The 25,110-nt window shown below is 32.6% G+C and overlaps 2 protein-coding genes across 2 annotated transcripts; both read left to right on the top strand.

The window, feature by feature from the left end:
* The first annotated feature begins 7,699 nt into the window (after nucleotides 1–7,699).
* On the top strand, nucleotides 7,700–9,980 carry LOC145955540 (uncharacterized). Its single transcript, XM_083070419.1, has 7 exons — nucleotides 7,700–7,759; nucleotides 8,044–8,463; nucleotides 8,563–8,701; nucleotides 9,092–9,284; nucleotides 9,509–9,652; nucleotides 9,695–9,711; nucleotides 9,829–9,980. Exons 1-7 carry the CDS (start codon nucleotides 7,700–7,702, stop codon nucleotides 9,978–9,980), a joined length of 1,125 nt encoding a protein of 374 aa, XP_082926545.1.
* Nucleotides 9,981–14,686: 4,706 nt separating this feature from the next.
* LOC109803174 (ethylene-responsive transcription factor ERF098) lies at nucleotides 14,687–16,660 on the top strand. The gene has a single exon (XM_083059181.1). It carries the CDS (start codon nucleotides 15,779–15,781, stop codon nucleotides 16,175–16,177), a length of 399 nt encoding a protein of 132 aa, XP_082915307.1. The 5' UTR covers nucleotides 14,687–15,778; the 3' UTR covers nucleotides 16,178–16,660.
* Nucleotides 16,661–25,110: the final 8,450 nt, after the last annotated feature.

Genomic DNA, 25,110 nt, shown 5'->3' with positions numbered 1-25,110 from the left:
CCTAAAATTTCAAAATTACAATACTTGAAAACTAATGAAATTAAGCTTAAAATAATATTTAATATAAAAGTTAATTTATTATGTTTCTATTTTAAATAAATTTTTAATATTAAAATAATATGAGTAAATAACACTCTTCTCTCCTGAAAAATACGAATGTTACTCAATCCTTTGACGAAATTGAAAATATATGTCAACAGGGGCAAAACCTTATTAGGGGCAAAATATTTGTTACAAATTTTAAGGTTTATTTATCATTTTAGCTCTATAGCTTCATAGATTTTATATTTTGGTCTATATAGTTAAAATATTTTATTTTAGTTTCTATACATATAATTTTTTATATGAATTTCTATCATATATTTTTATAAAGATTAAAAAGAAATATTTATGCAATTATAGAGATTAAATGGAAAAGTATATAAGATTATAGGGACCAAAAGAAAAAAATGATATGTATAGAAATTAAAATAAAAAAATTAATTATAAGAAAAAAGTAAAATTTATGAAATAATAAAAATTAAAAAATAATTAAACCTCTTTTTAAAATTTTAATATTTTGTTCCAATGTGCAAAGTAATTTGTATAGAATATTTAAATTTAAAGAATTTCTTTAAGTTGTATAAAAATATTTTGACCATCTGAATCTGTCTAACAGTGAGAGTTGAAATAATATTCATACAGTGATTAGTAATTACAATGATAAAAAAAAATTTGTTATAATGAGGGTTCAAACGACACTGGTATAACTTTTACTAAGTGTTACATCGCTTAATAACTTTATATTAAATATGAATTTTGAAAATTCAACCGTTAGATTGAAAGTTCATATCTCTTAGATCATATAAGTCAAATTTTGTTAAAATTGAACAACAACTTGAATGTAATCAAAGTGTTCATATTTTAGTATATTTTGAAATGTATATATTACGTCAATTTTGTTTTATGAGAATGAAGTATCAAATCATTTTAGATTAATATAAAATTTGATATATATGATCTAAGAGATATGAACTTTCAATCTAACGGTTGGATTTTCAAAATTCACATTTAATATAAAGTTATTGAGTGGTGTAACACTTAGTAAAAGTTATACCGGTGTCATTTGAATCCTCTTTATATATATATATATAATATTTTAAAAAAAAATAAATGCAATATGTAGTCATTTTGATATTGTAGAATAGTTATGCAAGGGTATCAACTTTCAGAAGATATTTCCACTACTACAAAATGGTCATTTTCTTGCAAATTTTCTTACAAAAAAAATATGTGCATAAATTTTTTATGAACTTTCTTGCAATAATAATTTCACAAAAAAAATTTACGAATTTATTTGCAAAAAATAATTTACAGATATTTCTTATAAATTTTTTTATGAAAAATAATCTACAAGAAAATTTTGCAAATTTTGCTACAATTTTAATGATCATAGAAACTTTTTTCCATGGTAAAAAATTGCAGAAAATATTGTAAGAATTTTATTTTATTTCTTACAGATTTTCTTGCAAAAATAATTTCGCAAGTAATATTTACTAAATGGTAGAAAAATTTCAAAGGTAACTTTTCCTGCAGATTTTTCGGCCAATTTTAATCTGCAAGAAAAATTAAAAATTAGTTTAATATTTAAAAAAAAAAAACTCTAAGTCTCACATCAATTGAAAATAAAACAATTAAAAAGTATATAAGTTGGGGCAACACTTACCTTACAAGTTGATTTGTATGGTTGAGTGTTAGACTTATAATCTACAATCCTAGAGTTTAAAAGATTATGTATCACATGTTAGAGGTGTGGAAATAAATGCTTCGAATGAATTCATTGTGAGCATTTGAAAGTTGAAGAATTATTGATAGAACTTGTAATAATTTCTTTGATTTTTTTCGTAAAAAATATTCTTGTAGTATTGTAACGTAGTTAAAAAAAATATAGGTGATTTAGTAGTCCAGAACGGGTCGCTCCCAATCTGGAACGAGCTGTTCCAAGCTATTAAATTGACCTGTAAATTGTGGTTGAGAACGGGCTGTTCTGGAGGGAGAACGGGCCGTTCCAACCGTTCTGGTTGGAGAATGGGTCGTTCTGGTTGGAGTACGAGTCGTTCTGGATGGAGCACGGACCGTTCTGGATGAGTCCCAAAACGGGCCGTTCTGATTTCAGAACGGGCCGTTCTGCATGTGATTTTTGCCCATGATAAAGGGATGCAGAACGACCTGTTCCGGAATCGGAACAGTTCGTTCTGGCCACTCCGGAACTTCTATAAATAGGGGTTAGGGGCAGCTGAGGAGAATGAGTTTTTAGGGAGTAGTTTTAGAGAGAAGGATTCTGGGTCTGTGAGCTCCTTTCTCTCCCAAATTTTCTCTGTATGATTCCTTTTCTCTGTATGATTCCTTTTCTCCTCCAGATCACTAATGTCTTCTGTCTTTCCTTGAAATTCAAATTAGGAAGCTTACTTTGGAAGGATTGAAGTTCCGGGTTGAGCTTCGGAAGGCAATTCTACTTCTTCTCAGTTATTGGCTATTTTGAGTCAATCTTCAGGTGAGGGAAGCTAGAATGTTTGTTGTTTAGGTTGCATGTGAGTTTAGAAACTCAATAGGTGCATGAATGTTGAGAATCCATAAATGGATTGAAGAAAATCTCATTTTTGGGGTTTTGAGAAAAAGAGAGGATTTTGATGATTTCGATGCATAGGTTGGATGCGTGTGATATTTAAGTTTATTTTGAGTTGTATGGAGCCTATGCATTGTGTTTTGTGTTTGCATGTGGCGGAATTTGTTAGTTTGGGTTGAGAGTTTTGAACTCTCTAACTGGGATTTAGGCCAGGCACAGGTTGAGCGCGCTAGGCGTGGAAGAGCTTAGGGCTCTAGGGTTGGATGTTGGACCAGGCGTGATTTGGTTGCGTCAGGCGTGGAAACTCTTAGGAGTCTCTATCTCAAGGACACCGAGCGTGAGTTGAACGGGCCGGGTGTGGAAGAGTTTTAGGACTCTTAGATTAGGATTAGGCTAGGCGAGCTCAGGCTGCGCCGAGCGTGAATATGTTTATAAATAATTGATTTAAATTGATGCTTATGCTTGTTTAAAGTTGAAATTTTAGATCATGTATGTATGATATATGATGTATAGTGCGGTGTGATTCATATGTATGCTTTGTGATGATACGTATGAATGTTTGAATATGATATGACATGTGTATATGTTCATATGGGTATGTTTATTGATCATAATGGTGGTAGACCATGTATGATGTATGATGCATAATTGCATGTGATGCCTTATGGCATGAGTCTAGCCTAGGACTTGAGGAGAGGAAAAATATTTTCAAACTGGAAGAGCTCACATAGAGTCTCTTGAGAGTGGTGCTTGGATAGGCCACTGATATATGAGAGTGGTCCTCAGGGAGGCCACTGGATTTGGGAGAGTGGTGCTCAGATAGGCCACTAGGTTGGGTGAGTCTCCTCTAAGTCCTTAGCTAGTGTTGGAGCGGGGTATGAGGTCGAGGGTTATTCCCTTAACCAAGTACTCGGGAAGGTGCGTGGATCCTTGCGGATAGTCGGTGGGCGAACTCCACAATTGACTTGGTTATCCATGCCAAGGTCGTGGTAAGCCCGTACCCAGTTGTGCTATACCTGACGGTGGATCTGGACTTTCAATTGTGTAAGTGACATCATCCGAGTAAACCCGAGTGAGGATTATATCCTGTTTAGCTATGACCGAGCGGGCGAATTGGGCGTGAAAACGATTGGGGTGGTTTCGATAGGATGTGATGGAGAAGGTAAGGAGGAGTGATGAATGTTCTTCTCCTTAGCTCTCCTTATGCACAGATCTTCTTCAAGGAAATAGAAACCAACGTGATGAACACTAGATTGAGGAGATTCTCGGATAGGAAGAAGGCTTAAGCCTTGGATGGAAGCATCCAAGCTTAAGGTGCAAGGGAAAGCTCACTTCAAAGAGGAGGAAATCCTAGAAGGGTTGTAACACCCAGTTTTTTTAAAAGATGGCATTTTCGTAATTATTGATGGCATTTTCGTAATTTTAATAAAGGAATAAGGGTATTTCTGGGTGTCGGAACGGGCCGTTCCAAATGCAGAACGGGCCGTTCCAAAAGAAAGAATATGCTTGTTTCTAAAGACCCAGAACGGGCCTGGAACGAGCCGTTCTGGTATGGAGAACGGGCCGTTCTAGAAGAAGTACGGGCCGTTTTGCTGAGATTGAGAACGGGCCGTTCTGGTTTCAGAACGGGCCGTTCTGCTTTTAGGGAACGGGCGTTCCGATTTTGGAACGGGCCGTTCCAGTTGAGAAATTTGCCCATGTTTGAAGGATCCGGAACAGGCCGTTCCGAAATCAGTACGAGCCGTTCCGGGTACACCAGTTTGCCTATAAATAGGAGGCTGAGGGGTGAAAAATTATATACTGAGTGAGAAGGTGAAATCTTAGAGAGAGAAAGAGGAGAGAGAGAAAGAGGAGAGAGAGAGAGAGAGAGAGAGAGAAAGAAAGAAAGAAAGAAAGAAAGAAAGAGAGGGAAGAAAGAGAGAATCTAGAGGAGGAGGCCCTGCCCAAGTTCCAGCTCTTGCTTATCCAGGTAAGGGGGGGAGTGAGAAACCTCGCTCGGGGGTGTGGGGATAATTGTTGGATAGTTTGTTTGTCGGATTGGCCCCCAATCCCTTGCCGTTGTGCTGTCTTATTTTCTGTTTGCTCTACTTTATTCCTTGTTGGAAATAATAAATGATTATGTAATCTCAATCCCTTGCCGTTGCTCTGTTTGATTTTCTATTTACTCTACTTTGTTTTTGTTGAAGGTGCCGTTGTTCTGTCCGATTTTCTATTTATTCTACTTTGTTCTTTGTTGAAGTAATAAATGAATATGAAATTAATGTTAATAATAAATGAGTTTTAATATGAAAAAGAATGCTCTCTGTGAATACCTATGCGGACCTTATGAGGAGTATTGATGACATGACCATGTGAAATATGGACAAATGACATGAGACCTAAGAATGGACTATTGAGACAAACTATGATTATGATACTATGACAAATAATGACATGATGTACTAAATGAAATTATGTAATAAGTTAAATGTTGAGTTAATGAGATTATAAATGTATGACATGCATCATATGCATATATTACTCCAGGTGTGCCGCTGAGGCCGCATACCCACGACTAACAAGGTGTACCTTATGGTCACCCACGATGTAACATGCTAACAAGGTGTACCTTATGGTCACCCACGACTAACAAGGTGTACCTTAGGGTCACCCACGATGTAACATGCTAACAAGGTGTACCTTAGGGTCACCAGTGATGTAACCAGGTGTACCTTAGGGTCACCAATGATGAATTGTGAATCTTCCGTATGGCACCACATGCATGCATTTATGAGTTGAGTCCATGACATCATAAGCATGATAAATGAGTATATATATGTGATATTAACTATTTATGTGTATTGTTTACATGTGACTTATATATGTTGTGTGTGTGTGTGTGCTATCTAGCAGTTATTTCTGCACCTGAAACTGAGTGAGATGTTTCTCACTCCCTTGTTGTTTTTGTATATGTTTTAAATTGTGTTGCAGATGATCAACATCATGGGGATGTTGGTGATGAGGCTTAAGGCTTTAGTGGGGCATGCTTTGATAGGATGTGACATCGGGCATAGCTAGGCTTGTTTTTTTTTAGGGATGTTATTGTTTTAAAAGCTTTAATTTTCTCTTCTTATGTAATTTTGAACGTTCTTGAGAAAAGACCAAAATGTACATCTTTGTTATATTTATTATTATATGATTTGGGAGTATAAATTAATCCCTAACTAGGAGGCACTGCCACCTTTACTGGAGTTAATTTATATTTCCTTTATTATTATTTGTATATATATGATTTCTTGTTTTTCACTAAATTGTATTGAAAATCTTAACTTCTTTTCTTTTATAATTTCTACACTGGAGTTATGATTTATGAGTTACGAATGTAATCTTCTACCTTGTGATATTTGAAATATTTGTCAACTATGAAAGATTTTATTTACCCAAAAAGAAGAAAAGAAATATTTTATTGTTACATTTGTTGTATATTAATAATGGGGTAGAGGGTGTCACAAGGGTTCCTAAGGTGAAGTTTTCTCTCATGGTGACTCTTGAACGAAATTTGGCTGAATAAGCTCTCAAATTTCATTATTCTCAAAAGTGAATACAAAGAGTGGAAGAATCACTTAAGTAGGGTTCCAAGTGTGCAACTTTGGGCGCCTAAATCCAAGGCTACATGTGGCGCCCAAAATTTGAATTCAAACTTGAAATTTGAATTCAAATTTTGGCTCCCATGTGCTAGTCCAAAAATTTAGGTGCCTAGATGCATTTAGGTTTGATTTGAGAGTTATTTAGGGTTAATTTGAGTGGCACATGTTCAGCCACCCATGGTGCTAAACATGTGACTCAAATGTAACTTAAATGACTTCCAAATTAAACCTAGTTTAAACTAATTTACCTATTTAAGTAATTCTTGTATATTCCTAATCTAATGACCTAAATACAATGGTCAAACAAATACAATGGAAAGGAAAAATTACAAGAATGAAAATGAGCCCAATATTGGGTACCAAAAGCCCAAAGGCCCATGAAGCCCAAAACTAGGCCCAACTAGCCTATAACCTAAAATGCTACTCTATATGGTCCAAAATACAAGACCAAAATATATTCAAACTAGGTTAACAAAAATATAATAAGGATGTTAATAACAAGATAGGCCCATGTTGAAACTTGGTTTGGGCCTTCGAAGCCCATAGGGCCCATTGGGCCTAGACTGGCCCAATCTTCCATGTCTAGCCCACTCCTCTTGGATCTTTGAGTATGTCACCTCTTGCACTCCAAAGCATGATTCCATCAGGATGGAATGTCACTTATACAGCTCCATTGTTATGAAGATCTCCTAGGTGTATGCGTGACAACGCATTAGATGATTGATATGCATTGATATCTGTCATGAGATGCATTTATTGCATGATTATTAATATGATGAAGTGTGGTGTTTGACTTCATGATTGGTGGATTGTATTTTATGCATGAGTAGTGTTGGATAGAGTGTATGGTGTGACTCTATGAACATGATTGATAGTTGAATGATGTGTAGTATAGATTTTATTCTGTACTTGTATGATTGGTTTTGAACTCTAGCTTACCCTTCTGTTTCCATGTGGTGGAACTGCGATGATCATACTTGGTATGGGAGCATGTCAGGGCTAGCTTGGAGTTGAGGTGTCCGCTGCGAGACAGAGAGTTTTGATCCTCGTGTTAGAGTTACCATTTTGAGTAACGGTTTTGTCTGTGATTGACCAGCATTAGGGAATATTATTTTTGGGATGACTGTACATATATGGAGTTCTATTTTATAACCAGAAACTTAGTTATTTTCATTTTTATTTATACATGTATGTATGAGTTATCCAGCTTAATATTTCTCTTAGTTTCATTAGCAGTAGTGCGATTCCACTAAGTGTAGAGACCATGGCGGGTCGTTACACTTTTATGGTATCAGAGCCGGTCAAGTCTTTTGGGATACTCTGTGGGGAGTGATCCTTCTAGGTTTTTGTTGTGTCATATCTCTGATATGTGTTAATTTTGGTGAGTTGTAGTGGTGAAGTGTTAGTAAAAGAATGTTTGAATTCTTTTAGTATGGTGAGGCCTCAGTTTGATTAGATCGCTAGGGCTATGGAGATGATGGCCATGGTGATGCGGCAGCAAAGTGCTCACTTTGCTCAGATGGAGCGGGTAGGGTTGCAGTTGAGGCAGCTAGACCGATAGTCTCTCAGGATGGGAGAGATTTAGCAGAGTTCAGGAGATGTTAGCCTCCTCAATTCAAGGGGGATTTAGATCCTGATGTGAAAGATTAGTGGTTGTGTGAGATGGAGAAGATCTTCTAAGGAAAGGAAGTTGGCCTATGCAGTATGTATACTGGTGGGTGAGACTGAGTACTGGTGGAGAGGCACCAAACAGATGTTAGAGAGCAAGAGTGTACTTGTTGATTGGGATTGCTTCAGGGAGTCTTTTTGTAGAAGTATTTCCCAGATAGCGTTAGATACGCTAAGGATGCTGAGTTCATGAGATTACATCAGGGGAGCTTGTCTGTTTCAGAGTATGCTATGAGATTTGAGCAATTGACTCGTTTCTACTCTCAGGCCGTATCTAAGGCTTGGAGATGTAGAAAGTTTGTAGAGGGGTTGAGGCATGAGCTAAAGAGGGTCATAGTCTCTATGTCCATAGAGGAGTTTGCTGCCTTGGTTGAGAAGACAAAAATTGTTGAGAGATTGGAGGGTGGTAGTAGCAGCGACAAGACTGCTAGAGTTCAGGAGGGATCATCTAGATCTAGGAGGGGAGGTCAGCAGAGGGGACCCTATGACAGACCTGTTCAGTCTCAGAGAGAAGCTGTTAGTAGGGGACCTCGTCCTGCTACTCCTCAGGGTGGAGCACAGTCGGTGCAGTGTTACAGATGTGGAGAAGCCACATGGTTAGAGATTGTTCCCATTCGGGGAATATTTTTTTTTCATATGTGGTAGGCCGGGCCACTTTTCTAGAGATTGTCAGATGCCACCGACTCCATCTGGGAGTGCTCGAGGCTAGTCAGGCCTACGGTTGCGGGGAGAGTGTTTACTTTATCAAGTATAGGGACTTCCACTTCATCAGATTTGGTGAAGAGGAAGAGGAAAGCAGCAGGTGAGGATGTTTTGTTCCTGTTTGATTCTGGTGCCACACATTCATTTTTTTCTGTTGATTGTGTGGGGAGATTGGGTTATCGGTGTCTGCATGGAACGTTGATTTGTATGTATGTACTCTAGTTTCAATTTCTTTGGTGACATCAGAGATGTGTGTGAGATGCTCGATAGAGGTGTTTGGTAAGAGATTTCGAGTGAACCTGATTGTGTTGCTCATGGTGGATATCGACATAATCTTAGGGATGGATTGGTTATCTGCCCATCACATCCTTATAGATTGTGCTCGAAGAGAGTTGGTATTTCCTCAGTTGGAGGATGAGGTGTTGTTGTCAGTTGATGAGAGATGGAGTTAAGTGCTTCATGTTGTTTGTCGCCTTGGGTGTTGAGACAGAGAGGGCCATCACTAGGATTGAGATTTTTAGTGAGTTTCCTGAGGTGTTCCCAGATGATGTGCCGGGATTGCCACTTATGCGTGATGTTGTGTTTATCATTGATCTGGTACTGGGTGCAAGACCGATATCAATGGCTCTTGATAGGATGACTCCAACTAAGTTGGTAGAGCTAAAGAAACAGATTGAGGATTTGTTGGAAAAACAGATGGTGAGGCCCAATGTTTCTCCTTGGGGTGCCCAGTACTGTTAGTAAAGAAGGATGGTGGAGCCCGTTTGTGTGTTGATTATCGGTAACTGAATAAGTTGACGATAAGGAATAAGTATCCACTTCCGAGGATTGATGATTTGATGGATCAGCTGAGGGGAGCTTCGATGTTTTTGATGATTGATTTGAGAACCAGATACCATCAAATCAGGGTAAAGAAGAGTGACATATCGAAGACTTCTTTCAGGACCAGGTATGGTCACTATGAGTATGTAGTGATGCGTTTTGGTGTCACTAATGCTCCAACAGTGTTCATGGATTACATGAACATGATTTTTAGGTCATTCTTGGACAGGTTTGTGGTGGTCTTCATTGATGATATATTGGTGTATTCTAGATCTTTGGAGGATCACCGTGAGCATCTGAGGTTGGTTTTAAAGGTGCTGAGGGAGAGGTAGTTGTATGCCAAGCTGTCCAAGGGTGAGTTTTGGTTGTCCGAGGTGAGACTTTTGGGGCATGTGATATTGGCAGAGGGGATTGCAGTGGATCCAGCCAAAGTGGAGGTTGTGATTCAGTGGGTGCGTCTGAGGACTGTTACGGAGATTAGGAGTTTTGTTGGGTTAACGGGTTACTATCAGAGATTCATAAAGGTTTTCTCTCGAATAGTAATGCCTTTGACTTAACTGACTCGGAATGATCAACTTTTTGTTTGGATGGATGCTTGTGAGTAAAGTTTTCAGGAATTGAAGGGGTGATTGACTACTTCTCCAATTTTGGTGTTACCTGACACTGGTGAGTATTTTGATGTGTTCTGTGATGCTTCTCACCAAGGGTTGGGTTGTGTGTTGATGCAGAAGGGAGAGTAGTAGCGTATGTTTCGAGGCAACTTAAGACTCATGAGAGGAATTATCCTACTCATGGTTTGGAGCTTGCAGTTGTGATGTTTGCCTTGAAGTCGTGGAGGCACTATCTGTATGGTGCGAGATTCAGTGTATTTAGTGATCACAAGAGTTTAAAGTACCTGTTTGATCAGAAGGAGTTGAATATGAGGCAGAGAAGGTGGATGGAATTCCTAAATGACTTTGATTTCTAGTTGATGTATCATCTTGGGAAGGCAAGTGTGGTAGCAGATGTATTGAGTATGAAATTCATTCACGTGTCGGTTATGATGATTAGGGAGTTGGAACTAATTGATCAGTTTAGAGATTTGAGACTAGAGGTGGAGGTTGTTCAAAATCACATTAGTTGTGGTATGATCACCATAACTAATGAGTTCTTGAGACAGGTGGGAACTAAGCAATTACAGTTGTTGAGGATTTTGGGATTGTATGGTACCTGAGAAGGCAGATGGTTTTGAGCTTAGTGTTGATGGAGATTCCCGAGTGGAAGTGTGATAGTGTCACTATGGACTTTGTGGTTGGGTTGCCTAGGAAAACTAGGAACAGTGACTCTATCTGGGTGATTGTTGATAGGTTGACAAAGTGTGCACACTTTCTTCCTGTCAACAAGAGATGATCCTTTGAGAGGCTTGCACAGTTCTATATCAGAGAGATAGTACGGTTGCTTGGAGTGCCTTCTAGTATTATTTTTGACAGAGATCCATGGTTTACTTCCAGGTTGGCAGAATCTACATCAGGCTTTGGGGACGAGGTTGAGGTTGAGCTCCGCTTATCATCCACAAATAAATGGTCAGTCGGAGAGGACAGTTCAGTCATTGGAGGATCTCTTGAGAGCTTGTGTGTTGGATCATCTAGGTAGCTGGCAGGAGGTGTAGGACTCCATTATATTAGTATCAGGAGGGTGAGTCAGTAGTGGTTTGTCCAGAGTTAATTCTTTAGACTACTGAGATGGTGAGATAGCTTCAGGAAAGGTTTGAGGGCTACCTAGAGTCGATAAAAGTCCTATGCTGATAGGAGGAGGAGACCTCTAGAATTTGAAGAGGGAAAGCATGTGTTTCACGTTTCACAGTTGAGGAACTACATCAGAGACCCGAGACAAGTGGTAGAGATGGATGAGGTGCAAGTTAGAGAGAACTTGACCTATGAGAAGAGACTGGTAGTTATGGTTAATCACAAGTTGAAGGAGCTTCGTGGCAAGTCCATCAGCTTGGTGAGGATTGTTTGGGATGCAGCTATTGGTGAGGTTACCTGGGAGGTGGAGAGTCAGTTCAAGGAATAGTATCCATTCCTCTTTTCAGGTAGGCCTATTTTCGGGAATGAAAATTCCTGTTTGTTGGGGGGTATTGTAACGTAGTTAAAAAAAATATAGGTGATTTAGTAGCCCAGAACAGGCTGTTCCCAATCTGGAACGGGCAGTTCCAAGCTATTAAATTGACCTATAAATTGTGGTTGAGAATGGGCTATTATAGAGGGAGAACGAGCCGTTCCAAACCCCAAAACAGGCCGTTCTGGTTGGAGGAGTCCTAGAACGGGCCGTTCTGATTTCAGAACGGGCCTTTTTGATTTCAGAACGTCTGCATGTGATTTTTGCCTATGATGAAGGGGTACAGAACGGGCCGTTCCAGATTCGGAACAATCCGTTCTGGCCACTCCGAAACTTCTATAAATAGGGGTTAAGGGCAGTTGAGGAGAATGAGTTTTTAGAGAGAAGTTTTAGAGAGAAGGACTCTGGGTCTGTGAGCTCCTTTCTCTCCCAAATTTTCTCTGTATGATTCATTTTCTCCTCTAGATCACTAATGTCTTCTGTCTTTCCTTGAAATTCAAATTAGGAAGCTTACTTTGGGAGGATTGAAGTTCCGGGTTGAGCTTCGGAAGGGAATTCTACTTCTTCTCAGTTATTGGCTATTTTGAGCCAATTTTCAAGTGAGGAAAGCTAGAATGTTTGTTGTTTAGGTTGCATGTGAGTTTAGAAACTCAATAGGTGCATGAATCTTGAGAATTCATAAATGGATTGAAGAAAATCTCATTTTTGGGGTTTTGAGAAAAATGAGGATTTTGATGATTTTGATGCATAGGTTGGATGCATGTGATATTTAAGTTTATTTTGAGTCGTGTGGAGCCTATGCATTGTGTTTTGTGTTTGCATGTGGCAGAATTTGTTAGTTTGGGTTGAGAGTTTTGAAAAAGCATATTATTAATGAAGGTATTACTTGAAGATAAAATTTCACAGAAAAATTCATAGAAATAATGTTTGTTGTAGATATTAATACAAAATTCGCAGGAAAAATAACATGTAATAAGAGAAATTCTAGTAGTGTTCGTCATTTAGAGGCATTTAGTTGTAACTTGTAACTACATATATGATTGTGTGTGTGTGTGTCTGTGTGTGTATGTGTTTGTGTCTGTGTCTCATTGTGTGTGTGTTTGTGTCTCATTATTGTGTGTGTGTCTGTATCTCTGTGTCTGTGTGTGTCTGTGTGTTTGTGTGTCTGTATCTCTGTGTGTGTGTCTGTGTTTGTGTGCGTGTGTGTGCGCGTGTGCGTATTGTGCGTGTGTGTGTTAAATAACTGTAATATGTAATCATTTTGATATTGTTAGATAATTATGCAAATGGGTCAACTTTTTAGAATATATTTTATGATGTAATGATTTGAAAGTAATTAGTTGTTACTGTTGTATGAATGATGTAGTTTCTGTGAGGATGACAACTTTTTATTTTTTATATATACATATTTTTTTTTATAATTATTTAATCAAGTAAATGAAAAACAATGAACTAAAAATATTTTTAAAATATATTTTTATTAAAAGTATATTTTTTTATGAATGATTAAATTATATATATATATATATATATATATATATATATATATATTTTATGAGTAATTAAATTAAAAATATATTTAAAAATTTTATAATGATTATTTTTTTAGTGATGTTTAGTTAAAGACTCTAAATTAATAATAGGAGAGTGATAATGTAATATTTATATGTCTAAGGACAAAATTATAATTTATTGTTTATTTTAATGTATAAAGGATAAATACTATATGCAATATTTAGATTTCTGAAATGAGGGAGGTATAGTTTATATTAAAAATATTAAGTTAAATGGATCTTAAGGAAGGATAACTTAATTTATTCAAATAATATTTATTTACTATTATGATTTATTTATTATTAGTATTTAGTTTGTGTAATGTATAAACATATTTATTATATATAATTAAAATTTATAATAAATAATATATATGAATAAATATAAAAATTATATTTAAGATTATTATATATAAATATTTTTAAACATATAAATTATATTTTAGGTTTATGATAAATAATTTTTATTGTAATAAAAAAGCTTTTATTTTTGATAATTTATTTTAAAATTTTAATTTAATTTATAAATAATTATATTAAATAAAACCAAATTGAATAACAAGTTAAAAATTTCTATAAATTCTCTCATTGAAGAAAAACTCCTAAAAATACTCTCTCATAAGATAAATATTTGTGTTTAACATATAGATATTAATTTTTTATTTTTTAAACAAAACTTAACTATATATGGTGTCAAAAGAGTATTAACTAATTTAATAAATAAAAAATTACGGTGTCAATGGATAGCAACAACAACAACAACAACTTTTTCCATCATACATCATCACCAATGTTTTAAAAACTAGACCGATGAGGATATTAGATCAGATAATCATATATGAAATAAGTGGATTATTAATTAAGTTGCATGGCTAATGTCTATTAAATTTTTTAAAACAAATTGATATATAATATATTTTACTCACATAGATTTTAATAAAATTGGTGTCATGTCTTAAAGGTGTTTCTAAATTGACAAAAAAATGATTTAAGATTTTTATTTTTATAGTATACATATTAGATATATTAAATTTATATTTAAGATGATATAAGAAAATAATTTTCATGTATATAAAAAAAAAAGCATATTAATATACAAAATTTATATTTTAGATGATATATAAAAATAACATGCACAAATATAATAAGTAAAAACATTGGATTAGCGACAACTATATTTTTATGTAACGACATGACTTTCTGTAGAAGTCTTATTTTTGGCTAAACTTTTAGTTTTTACACTAACCGTGATATAAAATATTGGATTACACGGATGGACAACAACAAACATTATATTACACCATACAGGGGATGGTAGAAAACTTTGGACAGCACTTTCAAAAGATTAATGCTATTTATTATATTAATATATAATACTTAATAAATTAAGTGTTATCTTATTTATTGGTCTCTATTTAACAGCACTTCATAACATTAATCGCTGTTTATTATTTTTCTTATAACAACACTTGTTTAGTATCTCCTGTTATATATCTAATTTCATTTATCAACATTTAAAAAAGATGTGTGCTATTAAAAATCTTTTTGTAGTAGTGTTCATATTTGAAATATTTAATTCTTAATGGGAAAGTTTAGTGTGAAAGGTGTGTGTAAGAGATGTCACATGTGAACAAAATATGGTGTATTAGTAGAAGAAAATTCTCACATTCAAAATATATTTTATAGAGTTAAGTTGGACTTAAATTTATAATTTAAGACTAATAATCAAACCCCTAGTTATTATATATGTAAGTGATGAAGTTATCTATCAACACCATGCTCTAACTAGTCTTTTTCTTTTTTTTTGTCATTATTGGTAACTAGTATTTAAATAAATACTACAACACAAAACAAAAAAAGAAATTTACTAAGCAAATGAAAACGATTGAGATAATTTTCGAAACAAAAAGCGTTTTGCCCCTCTTTTCTTACCGAAAAAGATACATGAATTTAGAAGTATAAAAAGAATCATAATGCAATGCATGGTCAATTAGTAAACATCATGATTGATCTTAAAGTCAAATTAACCATATCGTTAATTATTCAAGTCCATTGATATAAGCAAATTTGAATTAGGTTGCAGTTATATATCTAGTAACCTATGCAATACGCGCATTATGCTATCGCCACCCCACATAAACCTAATACAAAAAGTGCTTTGAATGATGGATGTTTAAGTCACGGACTTTATACATCATATGACGAATTTGTTCATTTTATCATGTCCAAATAGTATTTTTTTTCTTTTCTGTCTACCGGTCCAAATATTTTTATTCCAGTTAATAAAACCCGAGTCGATGAATCGAATTTCTACTCTTCCTCGACTAAGATTCTAAGAAGACAAGTCAATAGGGCCCAACAAAACTAAAAGCGCCAACGTGACACAATTTTCACACACGCTGCCTATATATACATACATGATCGTAAGCGAAGCATAGCCAACTCACCCTACTAAAAAAAAGTGTAAAGAAAACTCAAAAAGTGTTAAAAGGAGAGACCAAATTTGCAATGGGCAAACATTTGTTATTTTATTAGCATGTCAAAGATTATAAGTACGCATAAAATAGGTATTTCTTTTGCAACATATTTTTTTTTTTTCATATTTAAGATTAGGATTCAAAACTAATAAACAACTTTATCAAAGAATTCAAGTTGTTACTTCTTGTGTCAACCTGTGTTATTTGTAATCAACACACAAGAACAATATGGAGGATGCTCGCAAAGAAGAACAAGACAAGGAGAAGGGAGGAGAAGAAGTGAGGTATCGTGGTGTGAGAAGGAGGCCATGGGGTAAGTATGGTGCAGAGATTAGAGACCCAACAAAACCTACAGGAAGGCAATGGTTAGGAACATTTGACACAGCAGAAGAAGCAGCTAGAGCTTATGATCGTGCAGCAATTGGTTTGAGGGGTGCTCTTGCAATCCTTAATTTTCCCGATGAGTACCATTCTCATCTTCCTTTTTTATCGTCATCGTCGTCTTCTACTAGTGTTGTTGGAAGTTCTTCTGCTACACAGCAGGAAGTTATTGAGTTTGAGTATTTGGATGACAAGGTGTTGGAAGAACTTCTAGAGTTAGAAGAAAAGAGGAAGAAGAAAGAATAGCAAGTGAACTATCTGTTTTTGTGCTCCTCCTACATTTTCTTCTCCTTTGCATTAAAATCATAACTTGTGTCTTCGACTCTTCGTCTTCAACGTTTCAAAGTTCTTATAGATCTCTGAAAATGTTCATTTTTATCTGTATTTTTTTGACAGTGTCACCAATTGTTCATTGTGTCAGTCAATCATTTCAGGTTAAGTTTAAGATTTTCAATTTAAAAGAAATTAGAGTTTAATTTCCCTTCTTTGATTTTAAATTATACTGTATGTTTGGAGTTAGAATTTAACATTTATTATGAGTTTGTTGTTTTTTTTGTCAACCCAACATTTAAGTTTCAATCGATTGACATACAATTAATTAAATCAAAATTCTAATTTAATATTTTGACTAAAATGTAATCGAATTTGACTTTTGACAATGATTAAAAACTTGTGCATATATAAAGCATTGACATTCAAACTTACATTGACTGTAAAGGAAAATAAATTACATGAAATCTAAATATGCATGGAAGTGAATTTGAAGAGTAGTTTAAAATTTTGAAAAGAAAACAACTTGTAAGAATGTAAATGACTTGAAACTTAAAGAATCAAAATTTCAAGTTGAAATGTAAAATTTAAACGTAAAACAAGAAAGATGATACAAGAAGAAGATACTATTAAAAAAAACTAAAATGTCAGTAAAAAAAACGCCAAGTAAATAGTAAAATGGCAGAAATGTAAAGATTTTGCATTAAATTTGGTTGGAAATTTACGTGTGACTCTTTGAACATGTAGTAATTGATATGTGAGACATGTTAGATGTTACAAAGAGTTTGTGTAATACCTTTCAACAACAAAATTTTGAATTTCAAGAGTCTTATTTATATATTTCTTTTTCCAAACAATCAACAAAAAATATATAATTAAGCTACCATACATAGAGTAAGATATATACAATACAAGATCATAAGATCTGTTATCTTCAAATATCAGCATATGTAATTGTTGTAATCAATTATTACTCACCTTAATCGATTAAATTGCTCAACATGCATTTCAGATTGAAATTATAAACAAAGTAATTGATTAATTTACAAAGAAATTGATTAATTTTTTTGCATGATTGATTAATTCATAATGAAAGTCTTTTTTTGTCAAAATTCAAAATTAAGTTTCAAAGTATATAATCCATTATGGACGATGTAAAATTAATTATTTTAGAAAACATGACTTTTTATAAAATTAGTTATTAATCATATAATCGATTATCATGAGAGCTAATTGGTCATCCATCATTAACCCTCTATTAGATCTTAAATATTTGAAAACTTATCAACAACTTATCTATACTTATTTTATAAATATTTATAAAAATATTTGGATTGTGAAAGTTGTATAGCCATATATAACTATGCCATTATTTCCCTTCCCTTGTTTATCTTATTTTCATTAACTAATCATAATAAAATAAAGAAAACCAATATGATATTAATCCGAGTTATTTGCTTATCTTGTCTACATATCAGAAGCGTTGCTGTGGATGGAACTTTAAGTTTCCATACCTGTGAAAACATCTCATCAAAATGACTTCCCAACCACATATTGTGTTTAATGCTCTATATATATATGTTGTGTTGACATAGAATTTTCCGGTTGAGTCTACAAGCCATTGTTTGCATACCTTGTTTGCAATTTTACATTCATCATCAATTTTTTTAAATTATCCAACTACTTGTTTTCCCACTCAACTCCTTCTATGCCATCTGAAATTCCATATACAATTTTCATCTTCCCAATTCCCCATATTTCTATTTAGATCTTTCTGTTTAGAATTTAGGAACCACATAGCTATAGGATGAATGAATGACTCCTATATGAGCTTTCTTCTTCCGTCCATTTTTCTAACGAAAATTTTATTTAAATTCCCTCGCTTAGTTTCCACTCTAAAATTTTATCAAACATTTCATTTGATTGTCCCCTTCATATACCTATTTTAAGTCTCTTCACTATATAGAAGACATACTATTAACTTCGATCCTCTCTAAGACTCTTCCATTCATCATATTTATATTTAGACTCCAAGACTTGCCCCCAAAATTTACCCCTTTGGTAGAAAAGGCTACAACTCCACTTAGTCAATAGAGATATCATTGAAAATACTAATGTCTTTAATTTCCAAACTCCCATGGCTTTTAGGATGGCACATCTTCTCCTAACATGCGATCTAAATTTTATCTTTTCTTTCGTCATTGCCCCCAAAAAAATCTTCTTTTAATTGGTGGAAAGATATATCGGTTCCAAGAGTTGGAAGGCTGGTAGATAATTGTGCTTCAATTGATATTTCTAAAGAGGATGGATATGAATAAAATAGTGACTAACTTTTGCTTATCAAGTGGAACTTAGAATCTAAAGGAGGTCGAGAATTTTTTCTACCATCTCATGTGAAGAACATCATACTCTCCTTATATCCTCCTCATTGTGATGTTGGAGTAGATGTGTTGGTTTGGAGTTTGACCAGTGATGGGCAGTTTTGGTTAAATCTTCTTATGAAGCTATTACGCATAGTAGGGAAAGTGAACATAATGTTTTGTTTAAAGAAGTGTTCAGTGGAAGGCGCCTAAAAAGATAAGAGGATATTTTTGTGGAAATTGGGTCACGAAGGGATGCTTACCAATGTAAGATGGTTCAGATTTGAGTTATCTTATACAAATGTATGTTGTTTTTGTGGGGTTTATGAAGAGAATCTCTTTCAGCTATTCAGAGTGTGTAAACCAATTCAAGTGAGGTGGGCCCTTCTTATCAAAGGGGGTGTTTATAATTCTTTCTTCAAGGATAATGATTAACAGAATTGGTTGGCTTATAATTTATTGAACCACATTGATGTTCTTGGTATGAGATATATATATGGAGTATATTTTTTTGTGTCATGTTGTACATAACATGGTGGAGAAGGAATTAATGGGTTTTAATCAAGTTAAGTGGAATATTATGGATCTAGTGAGAAAGGTGATGAGTATGACATATGGGATTAGGGATTCTTAAGAAGTGTTTTTCGCTATTCATTGTCAAGATTCATGTACTTTTAGCATCTGGGACATAGTTTGGAAATTTTTTGGATCCTATAGGGAAGTGATGTTGAACACAAATGGGTTGATCAAAGATCTTAGGATTGTAGCTTTTCATGCTGGACTTATTCAAGATAAGAATGGAGCTTTCTTATGCGGTTGTGGAGTAAAATTGAGAGCTTGTTCACTTCTTTTAGCTGAATTATGGGCTATATATATATATCATGACTTTCATTTAGCTTGGGGGAAAGGCTATGACAAAATTAAAGTTTGTTCTAATTCTCATAATGTAATTATGTTGCTAACTAAAGGTTGTTGTTGCACATATCCTTATACCAATGTGATAACAACGATCCATGGGATTCATCGAAATGAAGGGACTGCAAGGTGGTATCACGTGTTGGGAGAGACTTATTAAGCAATTGATTTACTAACTATTCATGAACTTAGTTTATTTTCTGAATTTCATCTTTTTCTATTATGCTCTTGATTTTATTTGTAACGTTGTAAGGGTAGATCTTAGATGTATATGTTTTTCTAGAGGTTTCTAGGTTCAAAAATATTTTAATTCACCAAAATAAAATCCTTTGAACAAAGTCTCATATTTAAATATTTATAATAAAAAAATGAGATTAGAATTATTTTTTTTTACTAAATATTGTGACCTTTTTTTTTTAAGATTAATTATTAATTATAAAAATATTAAACAGTTTGACACTGATATTACGATAACAAAAACAATGAATTACAATTGAAAAATATAATTGTTCTTTTAGCTGATTTTAAATTTTAAACACTCCAAACAGTCTAAATTTGTTTTATTACAATTCAAAATTGGACTTTAAATCAAATAAAAAATATATCCTTACATCCTGTAAGTGACCCAATTTATTTATCTACACTTTTTAGTTAATATCTATTAATTAAAAATATTATTAGTATATTTAATAACTTATTAAAATGTTTTTATCTTAAATTTCAAATACAAAATTTTCCTTTAACATTTTTTGTGTGCTTTATAGTAAGTTAGTGGAATGAGATATTGTGTGTCTCAATATATTTTATTTAAAAATAATATAAATAAAATATAAAAATAATAAAAATTACATCATATAAATTAAGTGAAATAATGTATAATTTGAAAAGAGTAAAATAATATTAAATAAAAATAAAGATACAAAATAATTACAAAATAAAAGATAATTATTATAAATAGATGGATAATTAATATTTTTATACGTATTTTTTATTTTATTTTATCTTCAAGAAATTAATATATAATAAATAGTTATAAATATTTAAATATTTATGTTTCGTTACTGTTAATGGAGAAATATGTTTATATAATGTTTTCCAACAAAATATAAAATGATGAAAATAAGAAGGAAAAAATGTAATAATATAATTTATTTAGAATAAAAAAAATTATAACTTTTTCCAAAAAAATATTATTATATAAATAATATATCACGTATTAACTATATATCCTACGGTTCTTCGTAAGACAAATCAAGTTAAGAACAAGTGAACAAAATTAAAATAAAAATATTTGCTTTGTAATCTTGTACATTAGAAAGTTAGATTTTTTGTTAGCATAAAAGCTAACGGATATCCAACACAATGTAAGAATTTGAGAGTATTTCACAAGTTGTTCTCCTTTTTTTTTATTTTTATTAGTTGTTCAATGTATCTTTTACTGTTTTCTCTAGTAATTTTTAATTGTTACGTTGTAGAGGATTTTCCCCTTCACTTCGAAAAATTAAAAAGAAAAAGTTATATCCCCTTCTCCAGCTAAGATTATTGAATAATTAGGAGCAGATACAACTTGAGTCTCCGACAATAATGTGCATGAGGACACATGTTATAGTAGTAGGGAACACAGGCACACAAAGTCTTGTAACACATAATTTCTAACTAATTTTAACATAATATATAATTATTATTTTAAAATAAAAAATTTAAATAATTAGTTAGAATCTAGTAGTGGTGGATTATCTAATAATCTTTTCGCATTAAACCTGTCGGCAACACTGCAAATATATAATAAATTAATTTGGGATAGGTACCCCCACTTGTCTACTACAAAACAAAAAATGGGGGAAGGAAATTAAACTAGGAATCTAGGATCATTATTCGTTCAAGATTCGTGACTGTGTCCGAAGTTTGAAGAGGCTTAGCTTCTGCGAATCCACGCAGATATACAAATACAATCAGGTTAGTAAATTAAAGTACATACCAAACACGTTTTATATATTAAGCCCCTTCCATGATGGCTTTTAGTGTAATTTTCAAAAATTAGTTTTACTTTTTTTAATTTTAATTTCAAAATAAATTTATTTTGAAAATTTTTATCCAACTCAGATTACTCTAAAGTGTATTATTGTGTGGCAACTAATAATTGTAGTGAAGATGATTAACATAGTAGTGTTGACATTGATATGATATAATACCGTTATTAATTAATTAATAATAATATCTATAATAATCATGATAGTAATAGTAATAATGATAGAAAGAGAAATATTATGTGAGTTTATTTATTTTTATTTTATCAAGAAATTTTCAACTAATTAGCAAAATTCATCGAATTAAGTTATGTAAACCTAAAGATCATTAAGTTATGTTTCTTCCAATAAAAATTTCTCTATTCACATAATCTGAATAGAACCATGCTCAAGCCACCCGTGTTGAACCATGTGAATTCTTGTTATGGAAACATGTCAAATCGCTTTGTAGAGGTCTAGTTCTATTTGCTCTTCTTCATGAAACCATAACAGGCCCAACTAGTCTATTTGTTAGAGGGTTTATGTACTATAAAAGAAAAAAAAATAAGGAAAAATTAAATTAAAACTAGTTTACATATGTAAATTTAAAAAAAAATAGAGAATTTAATAAAAAAAATTACAAATATTTTCTTTTCCATTTTTCTCTTTGAGAAATGTTTATTGTGAAGTTTACCCGATGAGTAACTAATGCTCTTTGTTATATGGCACAAATTTGATTACTTGTGTTTTTTTGCTCCATGGTCACGTACACACATGACAAAAGTATTTCTGCATGCTGCTATAATTGTCATGCTAGTTTCTTTTCCTTTTCTAATCGAGTGTGCTCCAAGCCAACTATCACCTTGCCTCCTTTACATTATATTCATTTAACTATTAAAACATATATAATAATGAACCCATTCTCAAGATTAATGTAAATAAAGAGATTCAAGCCAGTTACCATTGCCTCCAACACATAGAACCCCACCTCTTGTCACTTTCGTTTCACTCCATTAGTTGAGATGAGCCTATCGGAGAATTCCTCTCACTCTTATGTAAGATGATAATGAGACGTAGATAATAGGATACTCATTTTCGTTTAGGACAAAAATTTGTCCTATACACACTTCAATTTATACTTGTATAGATGTTTATTAACCGGTAGATATTTATAAATTTTATAAGTACCTGTGAATGTTCATAGATACATGTGAATTTGTTTTAAAAAAATTATTACAAATAAATTCAAACTTATAATTCTATTGAAATATTAAAAATAAATAACTAAGTCATTTTTTAAATTTGTATTTAATGTTAATATTCTTGAAATATTAAAAAAAAAAAGATAAACATCAATATTTAAGTAATTTTACTTTGTAGATACAAATAGATATAAATACATACCATATCCGTTTACACCGCTTTATAAATGACTAAAAAATACACATATATATTCATATTATTTACAGATGTTTATTTAATCTATCCATTTATTCCATTACATATTCATCTGCAAATAACCGTGGGTGAGTTTTTATTTTTTTTTATTTTTTATTTTTTTGTCATTCCTTCGCTTATGCACCGACACATGTTTTAATTTCATCTTAACTCCCTTTTTTATATTATTTTTTTCTGATTTGGGTTTGGTATGCATATTAGTTTGGATTTTACCTGACCCGATATATACTGGGCCCTTGGGGTTTGATTTGTGTTAGTGTGGATTAGGCTTCGACTTAGCCCAATGCACGTAGCTTTCCTGAGAATATTTGGTCGTTGTTCAGAGGTTTTTAACTTCGTTAATACTAGGATACTTTCTTGAGAATCATCACTTATACATGGTCAAGGTTTATTTTTGTTCATAATATATACACTTCTTTTTTTTCTATAAATACACTTTCTTTTAAAAAAGAAATATTAAAAATTAAAATATTCTTAATTTTTTTTTTTAATTTTTTAATTTTACATTCATAATATTTAATTTAGTATTTTTTCACACATTTTTTCTCTTTTTTTCAATTTTTATATGCACTCCCTTATATTTCCTTCACCTTACCTATTTTGGTAACATGTGAAAACTAAAAGAGAAAAAAAAATGTGTGGAAAAGAAGAAAAAAGTAATAAATTAAAAATTAAAAATGTAAAAATAGAAGATTTAAAAAAAACTTCAATATTTTATATTTTTTTTAAAAAATATAAAGTAAGTGTATTTAAAAAAAAGAGTTGTATATATCATGAGCCTTATTTTTGGTTTGCCATGTATTTTATCCTAAATTGTAGGGTTTTTTTTTTTTGGAGAATCCTTTTATACTCGAACATTTTACACATTGTATATGGCGGTCTCATTATAAAAATATATTTTACGAGACATTTTTTCTGTTATGCTAAAGGGTTGTGATCTAGGAATGATATTTTGTTAATCATTTGATTTTAATTTTCCAGTCTTAACGAATTGATAGATATTTGTTCTAATCCTTAATAATCAAATATGTTGTTATCTTATGAACATTTAGTGTATTATTCTAGAATGTATAATTATAGAATTTTGGCTTCCGAACGAAAACTAAAAATAATGAGGATTAAGGTTTTTATACCGACAAGTGGAATCAAAATACGTCTTCATTGTTGGATTATGAGGATTCAAGTTTCCCAATTTGAATAATTTGCATGCATGGTTCTGAATTTTATTTTTGAAACTCTTTTCAGATTTTTGTTTTCGATTAGAAAGGTTTGAAGGTGAGAAATTTACATATATTTTTTTATATAAATGATAGTAATATAATAGACATAAATATTTTTAACGTGTTAGATCCCTTTTATGTTAAAGGTAATCATTACAGGTTGTATAAACCAAAGAAATAACATAATTATGATCAACATTACAAGAGAGTTTCAATCAAGTTCGCAAAATAGAGCAAATAGCCAACCAAGCAACAAATCCTGCTGAAAAACAATTCAAGAAAATGGAAAACACAGACACAAAAAAAGGGTGTTATTATGTAAAGAAAATAACTCACCACGTGCCACCAATCACTAATCCAACCATTCAGATTAAGTAATTACATCTTAAACCTACCAAAATTTCAACCCGATCCAATAGGGAGTGAATTCTCGATCTCAAATTTATTATGATTGCTTGATGGCTTTGTTGAGTTAGATTTCTCTCTTGTTTAGCCTCTCAATTAATGGTTATAGCTAGTTTTCCTATAAAACAATATCTCTTGTAGCTGTTTAAGTGACCCTTCTCCACTTAGACAACTAATACATGAAGTATAGGCTTGCACAGTTAAGCCATTCTCTAGGTAGAAGTAAACCCACTACCTAAAAAATTTCTCCCTAACAAAAGTCTCTGTACACTATTAGAAGCATTTCTCCTTGTAAGACGACCATTGTTAGAACGTAATCATAAGGATTTGTGGTATTATCATAAGTTTCCATGTATGTTGAAAATTAAAAGTTATTTTACATTAGGTACTTCATAATTCTTTTTTAGGCAATGGAGACACCTTTTTTGAAGGTTTTCTTTGTCTTTAGTCAAGAACTCTTAAGGGAGGCTTGTTTTGGTTATCAATGCTTTGGATCTAGTATGCACACATACAAAATAAATATATGAAGATGGATCTTCTTACTC

Source organism: Cajanus cajan, chromosome 1 (genome assembly GCF_000230855.2).
Source record: "Cajanus cajan strain Asha chromosome 1, NIPB_CcT2T_4, whole genome shotgun sequence".
NCBI lineage: Eukaryota > Viridiplantae > Streptophyta > Magnoliopsida > Fabales > Fabaceae > Cajanus > Cajanus cajan.
This window is presented reverse-complemented; position numbering and strand designations above follow the sequence as displayed.

Coding starts and splice junctions, on each gene's coding strand:
- LOC109803174 (XM_083059181.1), top strand. CDS start 15,779: ATGGAGGATGCTCGCAAAGAAGAACAAGACAAGGAGAAGGGAGGAGAA.
- LOC145955540 (XM_083070419.1), top strand. CDS start 7,700: ATGGAGATGATGGCCATGGTGATGCGGCAGCAAAGTGCTCACTTTGCT. Junction 8,702..9,091: donor GAGGAAGAGGAAAGCAGCAG/GTGAGGATGTTT, acceptor GTGTTGAGACAG/AGAGGGCCATCACTAGGATT. Junction 9,285..9,508: donor AAGAAACAGATTGAGGATTT/GTTGGAAAAACA, acceptor CCATCAAATCAG/GGTAAAGAAGAGTGACATAT.